General features: G+C 42.4%; 1 protein-coding gene across 2 annotated transcripts in view; it reads left to right on the top strand.

The window, feature by feature from the left end:
- FSTL4 (follistatin like 4) overlaps positions 1 to 13501 on the top strand; it is a 235190-nt gene that overhangs the window by 65686 nt on the left and 156003 nt on the right. For both annotated transcript variants that reach the window (XM_076350221.1, XM_076350220.1), the window contains exon 3: positions 4425 to 4673. In XM_076350221.1, the coding sequence (XP_076206336.1) occupies positions 4425 to 4673 (249 nt within the window). The remainder of the gene's footprint in view (positions 1 to 4424; positions 4674 to 13501) is intronic.

Below are 13501 nucleotides of genomic sequence, written 5' to 3'. Positions count from 1 at the left end.
GAAAGGAAAAATGATGTCAGGATGCCGGAGGAATAGCTCATGACCTGTTACCTCACCGGTTTACCTAATGGAAGTAACGAGCTAAGTTTAGAGACTGGATACTTTTATCATGTTATAGAGGGTTTGATTTGATTTTTATTTTGTTACAACGTTTGCAAGGTGCAGCGTTGCCTTTGAAGGACTTGGGGTAGAAGCTTCCAGTTTCAGTTATACCAGTCTCCAGTGCCCCATCATTAAAGCTTCCAGTTTTGGCTCCGGTCCTGATGTAACATCTAAACTTTTTCCTTCAGCAGTAAAACTGGATGTCCAGCTGCCTGCAGGAGCTCACTGTTACTTGAGGGCAAACTGGCTTTTTACATGTAAATGTAGTAATTTACATTTCTGCAGTGTATAAGCAACTTCTTCTGAGTAGCGATATGATAGAGCTGTTCGGTTTTTGGTTTTGCTGTATGTGTGATGGGTTTGTCTGGTTGGTCTTAATTGAAGTCAGTGCTTGTCGTGAACCCAACCTTCCCTTGAACTCTTTTTGCTGGAGTAAGGAATAGGGTTGTATTTGGGAGTAAAAAAATTGTCTGTAAGCTTTAGTCTGATCTGTAACATATTTAGTGGCGTGTAAAAGGTAGATGAGGTCTCTGTCTTTATGAATTAATGAGCTGCCAGAGGACGCGTATTCTCCAATGTGGCAATGACATCTTCATTTTCTTATTGAAGTCTGGCTTGAGATGAAGGCAGCCTGCTAAACAGCCTTATGAAATTCCTAAACTAATTTACTGCCTGCACAAGGCTTTTGTTGGTTTTCCACTGGAATTCCAAATTTCTCAGGGGCAGCCAGAAACCGATTTGAGAAGTCAAGTGTGTTCATGGGTGTATGCGAATGGGCTTCCTCTCTCCATCCTGCTGACTTTAATACAGTATAACAACTCAGACTCTAGCCATGTTGGGTAAACTTAATTAGTGTTGAAAAGTGGCTTGTTTTGCAAGATGAACAATTTTTAACCTAAGTAAATGACTTTCTTTGCAACTAATAAATTAAATAAATTATGCCTTTTTCCGTGCAGTACAGTGGGGCTCGTAAATACTGTGAGCAGTTAGTTGGTAGTTTCACTTGATTACCTTTCCCATTTCTGTTTTTAATAATCCTTGTAAGAGTGGGGAATTCAGTCACTTTTAATAATGTGACAAAAAATAGCGATGGCAGGCGCATTTCACGCCACTGAGCTATACGCCGGTGTCCTTCCTGGCTCGGGTGCTGCCCATGGGATCAGCTGGAGCAGGCACCTCGATGCAATCGAGGAAAGTCCCTTTCCGTGGTGTGTGGTGATGCTCTGGATCGATTAATTACCTGGATAAAGACAACACTGCTTTTACAGTAAAATACCTTCTTTCCTCTTGATTTCCACTGGCTCCCTTCTGTTTCGCATCCCGTTACTGTCCTTCCTGGGCGGAGGGTCCGTCTGTACGTCTGTGTGTGCTTGTGGCAAGCTTTAGTTCTTCAAAGGATTATGCAAATAGTAATTGAATTAAAGAGCTGCTATCAACATTATCAGATTCTGGCAAAGACGTCCCATGTTAACACTCTGCTTGCTGACACACAGATTTCGGAGGGCTTGGACTAGTAGAAACGCATCAGGATTCCTGAGTACATGAATCTTTCCTTTCTGGCTGTTTGTGGGGTATCCTGCCTACCCCCTTACCCAACTTAGGTGTGGTTGAACAGGAGTTCTCCATCTGGGAACACAGAATAAACCAAACTGTGAATGAAACGAATGAGGCATAAACACAGACACGCTTTCTGCGGTTTCTCCATAGTAACCGGGGCGGACGAAGAAAAGCCAAAGTATTTTGTCTTTTTTTTCTTTTTTCCATAAGCTGGTGCTTAACCAAATCTTTGTATCATTAAAAAACTTAAAACTTCCATTGCAATAGGAATAGTGTTTGTCTTCAGTAATCCTAAGTTTATAGTAAAAATCAAAATACCAAAAATAATTGAGGCTCCAAGAGGATTTTTGCTGCTGCTGGTGCCTGCGGTAGCTGTCGGGGCAGGGTGCAGCTGTGGCCTGCCCAGGTGTGACCTGATGCATTAAATCAGAGCAGCCCACTGTGAATGAGGAGGCAGAAATAACCTTCAGCGAGATGTATGGTGCAGTCCTCAGCTGGTGCTAGCTCTGAGAGATCAATTTTTAGCGATCAAGACAGCACAGGAAGGGCTTTGCTGTAGTTGTATCTGAATTACATTTATATAGACAATAATAGCTCCTGAATCTTGGGTGTTTGGGGTTTTTTTTAATATCTTTAGCATCAACAGCAGTCTCCAAAACACGTCTTTTGAAGGCACATTGTGATGGATAAGCCAAGTGCCTGTACAGGTGCAGGTCCTGCCACCGAGAGGAGGAGGAAGAGGAGGAGGATGCTTGAAAAGGGCTTCCTCAAGCCCTGATCCTTCGTGCTGCTCTGGTCTACAGCAGACACCATAAATGCAGATGGCCTTGGCAGTGAGGTCTCCCAGAGGTCACAGAATTTGCGTTCCTGAGGACATTTTGCAGAAACTCTGGAACAATTAGTAAAGTAAACAAAGAATATTCAGATACTCCTTCCAGGGACTGTACTTTTTGCACTGCTCAGAGATGCTTTGACCTTCTAGTTTATTACAAGTCAGGAAAAGTCAATATTTCTTAGCTTGCTAAGTTGGAGGCATTTTAATGAGTTATTGAGTCAAATAGTTAATCCTCCAATAACAGATTTTTTTCCCTTTCTGATTTACAGTGATAAAAACAAAGGCTTAACAGGGACCAAGAAAAATGGGATTTTGTAGAAACTTTTGCTTCTCTTTGTGCACACGCTTTAACCCCTTGATCACTATTAGGTGAAATGGAGCTTCAATACTGGGACATTTCATACGGGCATAAAATGCTGGGCAGGCAGGGGCTATGTCGATGTTAGCAAGGAATTTAGCATGATAAAAAAGGATCAATAGATTGAGGTAGCTAGTGCTGATGCTCCTCACATCTCCATTACATGTGATGAGGGGGTGTCTTTGGATGAGATCTGGTCTGCTCTCATAGGCTGAACAGTTCTGCTGCTTGAAAAATCTTTGAAGGGCAGAGCCTCGGGTGCGTTTTGGAGGATGTTGTGGTGCTGCAGCCGCTGCAGGATTCGTCCTGTTGGGTGCTGGAGCACATCTGGAGCAGTGCTTCCACCTGAGCTTCCTCTGAAAGAAAGCGTACACTGAAACCTTGCCGAGAGCCAAACCTACGGGTGGTAAATGTAGACAACAGGGATTTGCTTCAGAACCTCCTTGCTGGTCCAGACCGAGTCACTGGCGTGGGTGCAGCCGGAGGCTGCTGCTGTTGGAAGGCTGCGCAAGGCTGGCAGCAGGCTGTGCGCTATGAAATGTTTATTCCTGCTTTAATTATGCCTTTTGCAGCATCCCTTTGTAATTCTCAACTTTGTGTACTCCAATTAGCATAGAATAATCTAATTTCCTGAAACTCTCTTCATTGAGCATAATGCTAATTATTGCTCTGAGTAGTGGCTTGTTTGGAAGTGCCCTGTCCTGTATGAATTATAATAAAGTTCTGTTGTAAGCCTTTAAGCGAGGAAACTTCAGAAGCAGAAGATGTTATAGCACAAGGGCGGCTTCCTTAGCCTTTAACAGTATCAAACAGCAGATAGCACAGTAATGTTCAGAACATTATATCCAATGAATTCTTAAAAGTCGTAGAAAGTTATTTTTCATCGTAGGTCATTTATTCAGAGCGTAGGGATAGATACTGATGGTCACTTTTACAGCGAGAAGCATCTTCCCATAATATTCCCTTCACTTCAGTGATAAGTCTTTCTTGGGGGTTATTTTGTTCAAAAGCTCTCAGCGATTGTCTGTCTGAGCTTTCATTGAAACCTGTGTGAATTTTAGCCTTGGGGATGTTCTGCTTCTGGCTCACAGAGTGGAAGTTAGACTCTGAATACGGACACCGGTACAGAACTGAAGTGCTATCACTTAGGGCACTTTGCTGCCTGAAATGAAGCTCCTCATGGGTTTTGTGGCTGGAGGAGCGTAGGTTTTCAGAATTGCTTTCTGAGTGTAACTTATGGCCAAACTCATGGCACTGAAATACTCTCTCAGGATTTTATTCTAGGGTATAGTTTCGCAAAGGGCTGAAAGAACAAACAGCCCTATGTCCATCGCTTTTCAGTAAAGCCCTTTTAGCACACGCTTAATGTTGTGATGAGTGAGAGCTGGAGGTCTGGGAGCACAGATGTGAAGACATTCTCCAAACTGCAGTTGTGCTGATATTCAAAGCGGGGTGCTTTTTCCCCTCAGAAACCCTGTAGCTCCTGCTCCTGTAATTGTTGTGTTGCTACATCAGACGAGTACGGTCTGTTAGGCAAATATTGCTCACTCTGACTTTTTCTGCTCTTCCCAGTGCTTTATGGGCAGGACGGCCTGCATGCATCGTGTGAGAAGAAGTACTGCGGCCGGGGGAGCAAGTGTGTCGTGAACAAGGACACCAACCAGCCCGAGTGCAGATGCGTAGAAGATTGCAAGTCCAGCTACATGCCCGTGTGTGGATCTGATGGCAAATTTTATGAAAATCACTGTCAACTGCATCGAGCCTCCTGTCTGCAGAGGAAGAAAATCTACATTATCCACAGCAAGGACTGTTTCTTCAAAGGTAGGGCATCATTAAAAATAAATACTTCTGTAGAACTTTCATCACTCATCTTACTGTAATCTTGATAAATGGCCAAACGGTCTGTTTTATTTCTAAGAGAGAAATTTTTCAAGGATGATTTATTCTAGGACACTGTAGAACATAACACAATGTTTTATGCAGCTATTAAGCCCTTGAGTGTGATCACCACCCAAAATGCAATCAAACTGGGAACTGGTAAATAATTAACGTCACTGTATGCGTTGTGTATGTTGCTCAGTACTGACAACTTGCAGTGTAATAACTTTTTACAATGTAATTAATTTGGTAGGGCTTTGAACAAGACAAAGACATTAAGAAAAAGTATATGGTATTACAAGAAGTTTGTTGCAAAAATGAGAAACAAAAACCTACTTATGCAAATGACATGGGCACAGGAAAGGAGCTGTTTAGATGAAATAAGAGGGGTGGGACGTGTACTGCCAGAACAGAGACTTAAATAATTTTAAAGACAGTTCTGGTTACCAGCAGGACGCGTGCATCTTCAGCTGTTTTACTGGTTCAGTAGCAAATTTCATTATCATCACTGCACCAAATCCCCAAAGGGATGGAGTCCTGTGTCTTTTCCATTAATATTTTGTATGCTGTGTACCATCCTGTCACAAATCAAGTGAGGCTGCAGTAGCAGGAGCGTGTGATAAAATGCCAGGGAGTGGAAAAAGTCGTAAATTATTTTACTTCTAATGAGAGGTCTTATAAAGGCCTTGCTGGAGTGTATCTTGAAGACTCATTGTCAGATATGACTCCATATACCTACAGAAAGATTTGAGTGGGTTCTTGCAAATACATCCAGTGACATTTACATGATCAAATATGAAAATAAATCCTTTATCTTCAGCTCGCTGGGCACTTGAGCCCCTGAGGAGCTTGGCTGTATACAGAGCTATCCGTGACAGCTTCTCGTTTACTAACACATGCGAATGCATGATGCTAGAAGAGCCTATTTAAGAAACAGGAGCCCATTCGACGAGTCTTAATATATTCTCGTGATACCCTTTGGAGATAGAAAAGCATTACTGTTCTTGTGCCTTGGAGGAGGCCCAGAGACAGAGACCAGCCCAAAATTTCCAGAGCTATCTAGGCACTGCTTTGCTCTGCATTGCAAAGTCTCATTTATTTTGGGGGTCTGGCTGTGGATGAGACAGAGGAGCTGCTCAGAGGATTGACTCGGTGAACACCAGCTGAGCTGGGTTAGTTGGTCACAGGCACGCTCTAAATTTGCCAAAGCAGGTAATCAGGTCTAGGATCAATAGACCTTGTATGAAGTTAATCATGGAAAGGGGTCACCTAAAGGCATATTTGGAGGGACAGCACATGAGCAGGTCAAGGTGAAGAGGGATTTTTGTTTGTCACCTTAAAAAGGAGCATCTGAAAAGGATGCTTGCGCCTTGCTCTTCCTGCTAGTGTTTCTGCCTCAGGGTGTTGAGTCAGATCAGGGCGTGGACGTGGCTGGAAACTGCCTCCATCCCTCAATAAGATGAAGATGGGACTGCAGCATGAGAAACCTCCCAAAGAAAGGAGAAATACAGATCTTAATTTCAGAGGTGCTCAGCAGCTCCCTGACCCCACTTGATGCAGCGGGTTTTCTTTCCCTGACTCCCCAAAAGGTGTCTTCAGACAGTTTTTTTCATTCTTGTACATAGCCTACCTTTTTACAACGATGTTTCTGGCCTGGGTTTTTATTCATTCCTTATCGCATATAGTGTTAAAGAAAATGAGTTCTCATTGCAGTAATCAGTGGCTCTGCAATGGCTGTATTATACCTAATGATACAATGTCATGCTTGAATACTTTCCTGAACACACCATGAAATTATGTCAGAAAGTAGTAGTTTTGTGTCCCAGTTTAAAGTAACCCTTAAACTCCTGCCATGGAGCACTGCTTTAAATCTGCTTTTCAGCAGAGTAACAGCTTTGTGGAAGGGAAGAAAGAAACAAACTCACTTCTCTTCCGTGCATGAATAAGTAAAAAAAAAGTACTTCACACCAGTGCCTGCAGAGATAAAACGTAGAAAAAAGTCTACCTTAAAGGGGGGAATAATCCCACAGAGTGGGACTCCATAGGAATGTTTGGCTTCAGCCCTCGTTTCTGCCATGCAGTTCCTAAGTAACCTTCTGTGTATCTTTTCATTTCTTTGTACTTTAGTCTCCTATTTGTAAATCAGGAATGATAGTGTTTTCTTTTAAATAGAAATTTGTAGTAAGCAAATAAACTACAGGTTTATAAGCAACATTATAAATGTAACAAAGTGTAAGACTTTGGAGGAAAATCTTAAAGGTGCAAAATGTATTGTTTCAGCTGGATATTAGGTGTACATCTGTCAGGAGGCACATGCTTTCTATTTGTCTTCTATCAAGTAGATAGTTTAGTTATTTGAGTACAATTAGGCTGATGAGTGGGCTGCTTCATGGTTTTTTGTCCCAGTTGACTTCTTCAATTAAGACTTAAGTCCCTGCGTAGAGCTGAGGGACACCGCAGATTGCATCTGTGTGCTCTGCCAGTTTACCCAGTTATCAGTGTCAAACTGGATGGCCTTGAAGTATGACAGAGATCAAATACTCTGATTCCACTTTGAGCTAGGTCTATCCACAGTAAACTTGACAGCAAAGCAAACAGCAAAGATCTTGTTTTCTTTTGTGTATTTTGGGTAAGGATTTTTTAGGTCTTTTAACATATTCATCACTCGAAGTGCTCTGTAAATACTGGTGTATAGCAAATAGTCGCATGTGACTAGAAGCGTTGCTTGATTTGTGCTACCTCACTAGCGTTTCATTCTGTACTAGCATTAGCATTAGGAAGAGCAGAAGAGAATTTGGCTCTGGGCAAATGAACGATTTCTCCTTTGCCCAGCCTAGAATGAAATGGCTCCTTGAAACCTTGAAAGTCCAAGAAGATAAAAAAAAAACTTGTGTGCCTTCAGACATCCAGGTTTCCCCGTGGCATTTTGAAGTTAATCCATGTCTCTCAGAGCAACCTGGAAAATCACACAGACCTGCTGGGTGAGGGTGGGCCGCGTGGAGACATCGGCTCTCTGGTATCGGCAAACATGGGTAGATTGCATCAACGTTGTGTTTGTGAAAGATTTCATGGAGAGTGTCAGTCCTTGATGTGCAGACTTTGGGCTGAGCTGACCACCATGCCCAAGGCTTGGGCTGGCTGGGCTGGCGAATGGACACGACACCCAAGGTGGGAGTGCGTGGAAATGCGGGGAAGCAATGAGAGGACCCAGCAGGAGAGATCTCCCCAGGCTTCATCGTGCAGCACAGTTCCCCGGTGCTGCCATGCACAAAAATACAAATGCCATCCCTGTTTCTCAGTTGACAAAGCAAATGATAAACAAGTGGAAAACTTCACTTAGGAGTTTGGACCCCAAAGGGAAATACCATAAAGCAGAAGTCGTACATCCAGAGGTCTCAGGAGAACTGTCACTCCTACTCAGAGCTGCTCAAATTCTCCTTGATCCGGTTGTCTTCACTGGTATGAAATATAGTTTGTTTTTCCCACAGGAAAATGTTCTATTTAAGACTTCTCTACTATGTGGCGGGGTTTTTTGGTTTTACATATTTTCACTGTTTTGTGAGTTTCTGTAGTCATTTGATTTGAGCGTGGGTGATTTTGACTGGATAACAAAACACATGAGGATAAAATTCTTCTGCTCTTTGCCAAAGAGGAGAAGAAAGAAGTTCATCTTCCCTAAAAGCACTCCCAATACCCATGAAAACTGGAAAGATATCTGTGCCCATAATGACAATTGTCCCACAGACGTACAAAATGAGCAGTTGGCCTGGAAACGTTCCTATTTGAATAAATGCCTTGGATAATGCAGCTATATCATTTTAGTGCAGTGATTTGGACTATGCTTTGTTTTCCCATAGCAGTAGTCCCCTTTTTTCCACTTCTATTAATTTTTCTTTCCTTTTGACTTTTTACACCCACTTGGTCTCTTCACTCATTTTTCTCTCGCTATTTTTGGCCAGCGAAAGCTGCACATACACCACTCAATACAGTTGAATTCCCTTATCTCCTTCCTTTCTCCAGAAACGTCGGAGCGATGTACTTCTCTAGCAGTGTACATACATTAGAGAAATTCTTTCTGTTTAGAGCTATGCTTTTCCATTTTCAGGATTTAGGAGTAATTTTTTCCCTTCTTTCTTTCCCTCCCTACTCTTCTCTGCGAGATCAGCAATCCTAAAGCTCCCCTGCCTCAGCCAAGCCTCCGCTAGAAGGCGGCAGCCACGTTGCTTGCCCACACTCATTCCTTATTTTCTCTAGTTCCGATGTCCTCCCTTTATCCAGGTGTATTGGGGTTTTTTATAAAAAGCTCAGCTTTTCTTGCTGTGCTGTATAGTGGCTTTGTACTGCAGCTGGTCAGATTTAGTTTGTATTCTCGCATGAACTCAATCCAACTTAGTTGACCAAATTCTTGAACTTTCCATTATGTAAATGAACTGTACCTGTGCTGATTACTTTATTCTCTTTTTTTTTATTCAGTCCAGCTTCTACTGAAGCTCTAATTTTATGAGCTCTGACAGAATTTTATGTGGAGAGATGGGGCGCTATAAAAGCACATTTATGTCTGTTATTCCAGTCCTGTTCTCTTTCTTCCTCCAGTCTCTCCTGAAACGTCAGTAGTAATTCTTTCAATAATTTGTTCTCATTGCTTAAAATATTTCTTTTTTTCCTTTTGAGCAAATACATGACAGTAATTTTCCTCCTCACAGAAGGTCAATTTTTGCCCTGTAATAAATCATATTTTTGTACAGATTTTGTACAGAATTTGGAAAGAAATCCCTGTGGAAAACCACCTGCCTTTCTCCTCTCCATTACACACACGATCACACTGATGGATTTGAGCCTTTCACTGTTGCTCAGAACAACATTTCATACCACGAACCTATACATAGTCTTCCACAGTGTACGTGCCAGGGTGTACGCGCATGTACACATACGTGTGCAAGTGTGTATGCACATTGAAGGAGCGAGAATAACTTATCTCATGATGTTTATGCACGTATAGTATAGAGGACGGAGCCAGGCTCTGCACGGGGGTGCATGGTGGGAGAACAAGGAACAAGGGGAAAAGCTGAAACGAGAGGTTCAGCCTGAATGTAAGGAGATAGTTTTCCCATGAGGATGGTTGAGTGGTGGGGCAGGCTGCCCAGGTGCCACCTCCATCTCTGGGGGCTTTCAAAGACCTGGCTGGGAACAGCCCTGGGCAACCTGGTGTGACCCTGCACTGAATGCCTAAATGCCAAGGCCTCTTCCAATCCATATCATCCCAAAATCTTACGATTTCATGGCCTAAATGGTATCTTTCATTTTCAACTTCTCGTATATCTTTCCTCCAGTTCTCAGAAAGTTTCTTTCTAATTATGGAAAATTACAATCTTCTGCATGCTGACAGAAAATTTTCTATGCTTGAATGTAAATAAATCACAAACTTGGAAAAAAACCCCAAGCTGGCTAATAACTCGTGCAATGTATCACTGCAGTAATCTCGAGTAGATATTAATTCAGCCTCAGGTGATGGTGGCTTATTTCCTCTGTACTTTATTTGTTGTCCATGTGTTAGTTCGGTGCTTTGTTACTTCCAGAAGTAATTTGTTCTAAAGAATAGCATTTCAAAACATCTCTGAGAAGGTGTTGAATGCTTTGCTCATTTAGTGCTTGCGAAACAGGCGATCCCGCTCCGTCGGCCGGTTTGCAGACTGCAAAGAAATCTGCTCCGTTTAACACTCACTATCTTTCCAGCTGGAAAAAATCTGGGTGTGAACTAATGGCAGATTTCCCAGCTGGCAATTAATATTTGCCGATTTAACTTTGCAGCACTGCTGGCAGGCTGCTTCGGTGGCAGCGAGATGGATTCAGAGCTGTTGGGAGGCACGCAGTTAATCCCTCTGGGGAGGAGTCTGGGGTCTTTGACATGTAGGTCTGGCCTATAATGATCTTTTCAGTGTCCAATGTAAATATATTAGGAGTTTCAAATGTTATAAAGAGAGATAAGTGCTGTATATAATGGAGGTATGTGTTTGCTCTCAGTAGAGCTGATACAGTTCGTGCTATACTGAATACCCTAGGACTCTGAATACCAAAGGGATTCCTTACCATTCCCATGCTGCTTTTTCAGCTCCCTCCACTGAGTCTTTTGAGGAGTGATCAATTTTACCTGACTTTCCGGGCTAAATCCTCTTAAATGTGATTGACAGCTTAATTTCTTATAAACAGATTGCATCCATCTTTGGGGTAAATTATAGAAGCTCCATTGATTTATGTGAGGTTGTGAACATGAGACAGTCTGCTCCTAGCTTTGGTTATAGGAAGTTTGTAGGAGTATGTCTAAGATCTTAAGAGTATTTTCTATCTGTTTTCATTTTAAAAGACCTTTGCTCACATTACTGAAATTCATGGGAGGGAAATCTTGGCCCTCTAAGAGTCAGTTGTGAAACTCTCCCTGATATAGTTGGGCTTTCATTGGAAATTCAATGCTGATAACGAGAGCATGGAAAGTTTGAGCATAAGAAAAAGAATCAAAATTAGCAAAGGTCCCAAAATAAGTTCAACAAAAAAATCCCCAAAGAAGAAATGCATGTAAGAATTTAAAAATTTAAAAAAAAAAGTTTTTGAGACCTGATACATATCAGAAGGTCTCTGGACAATAGGAAGCCTTTGCTGAGGACCTCATGGCCATAGTGGTAACCCTGCAGGTTCACAGGAAAGTGGGACTGGAGGACTGCGGCAGACACTAAATTTGAAATAGTCAATCAAAAGGTGAACTATGTCCACTGTAACTCCTCACAGTGGTGCCATTAACTGTGTCTGCTTCGCCAAAAACAAATCTCTGCTTCCCTGATGCTGGGACTCTGCGTAAGCTGGTGGCAGATTTCGGATACAGTAGGGAAACCTGAAATGAGGGAAAATGTACCATGGATGAAGCTAGTGGAAAAAGTGGTGTTATCTAAAGTGATCCCTGTCCAGCATTCCCAGTGTTTATAGCTCCAGTTTGAGGCAATGGCCATTTGGGGAGTGCAGGAGTAACTGTAATGTGGCCTTTTGTTTTTAATATGAAATTGTGTAAAGTTTGTTTTTTACAACAGTCATGACTGTGGCCCCCGTGAACAGTTTTATTCGGTTATCTGTTTCATCTTATTTAAGGGTCAGTCTATTAATCTCCAGTTGCCAGTCTTGACGTGTGTGGCCGCAGTATCTCCCATAAAACCAAACAGCTTCATATCACGTATCAACTAGTGAACAAAGGAGTTAAAGGGTATTTCAGCAGCAGTATTAGCATCTTTTAAAAAAAAAAAAAAAAAAAAAAAGTCCTTCTTTGTAACTTCTTTCCCCCTTACATAATTTAGGGTGTACTGGTTGAACTTGCAGTCACAGTTAATGAAATATGCCGCCTGTCCCCCTTGCTGGAGGACCACGCCAGCATCAAGCACTGTTTGGGAATCCCTGCTCTGCCTGAACATAAAGGAGGGTGCAATAGGTGATTAAGAAAGGGGTTTAAGGAACTGTTTTTACCCATTGCAAATAGAAAAGCTCAGCCTAAAACTCCGTGGCATGGAGGAAGGCAGTGGTGGCATGAGATGGTCTCAGTTTAAAGCATCCAGAGTTGCAGCTTGATATTGTTGAGGGCAGAGAAACGAGATGCAGCTCCTTATTCTTTAGTAACGGTTACTTGGGAAGACAAACGCCATCACTCCAAACGTCCCCCCCTTCCTCCTTCTTCCCCCAGCTTTATATACTGAGTATGACGTCCCATGGTATGGAATATCCCTTTGGCCAGTTGGGGTCAGCTGTCCTGGCTGTGCCCCCTCCCAGCTTCTTGTGCACCTCCAGCCTTCTCAGTCAGTAGAGCATGGGAAGCTGAAAAGCCCTTGACTAGTGTAAGCACTGCTTAGCAACAACTAAAACATGGGTGTGTTATCAACATTGTTCTCACCCTAAATCCAAAACACAGCACTGCACCAGCTACTAGGAAGGAAATTAACTCTATCCCTGCCGAAACCAGGACAGGTGGCATCTGCTCAAAGCCTGGCACTGGCAAACCTTCGCTGCAGCGATTTTGGGAAAGCTGAGAGGTGATAATGAAGCTTCTTTTGATGCATAGCCTTAGCAGCTGCGATGGGGAATGAAAGCAGAGGAAGAGGACGGAGGAGGATGGAGAATCAAAGTAAAGGATGTGGGAAGAGACACAGGGATGTGGCTTGCATTTACCGGTTGGAGTTCCTGTGCAAACTTTGGTATGTCAGGGGATGTTTGTCTTTCATTTTTATGTATTTTTGTGTACTGTTTGCATCTGACACATGCTTGTTGTGATTCGGTGGCAGGCTGGACTTGCTGTGTCCACCTCAGTTTTCTTCTTTGCAAATCAGGTTAATAATATTTATAGTACGTTAATTCAGGAGCTTAAACCATACTTAAATATTGAAGAGCCCTGTGTAGGAAACATTAAAGAAAACTTTTGCTTTTTTATTTTGTTGAATTTAATGTTAGCTCTCACTGTTCTATCAGCAGTTTTCTAAACTGCTCATTTCTGGGTGTTGAATACACTGGAGAAATGCCAGCAAAGTGGGGCATGATATTACGAAGTCGTGATTAAAAAGTGACACATTTACTGAGCCTCTGCATTGCTGAATCTCCCATAGTCCTGAAAAGAGCTTGGATGCTCAAAAGTTACCTGCTTTTTCCCCCAGAAGTTATTAGTCTAATAAAAGATACTGCCTTTCCCTGTAAACCCTGTGCACATTTTAGTTCTTAGACCATCACGGTTGCACCAGCACTACTAC

Source organism: Aptenodytes patagonicus, chromosome 12 (genome assembly GCF_965638725.1).
Source record: "Aptenodytes patagonicus chromosome 12, bAptPat1.pri.cur, whole genome shotgun sequence".
NCBI classification, from domain to species: Eukaryota; Metazoa; Chordata; class Aves; order Sphenisciformes; family Spheniscidae; genus Aptenodytes; species Aptenodytes patagonicus.
This window is presented reverse-complemented; position numbering and strand designations above follow the sequence as displayed.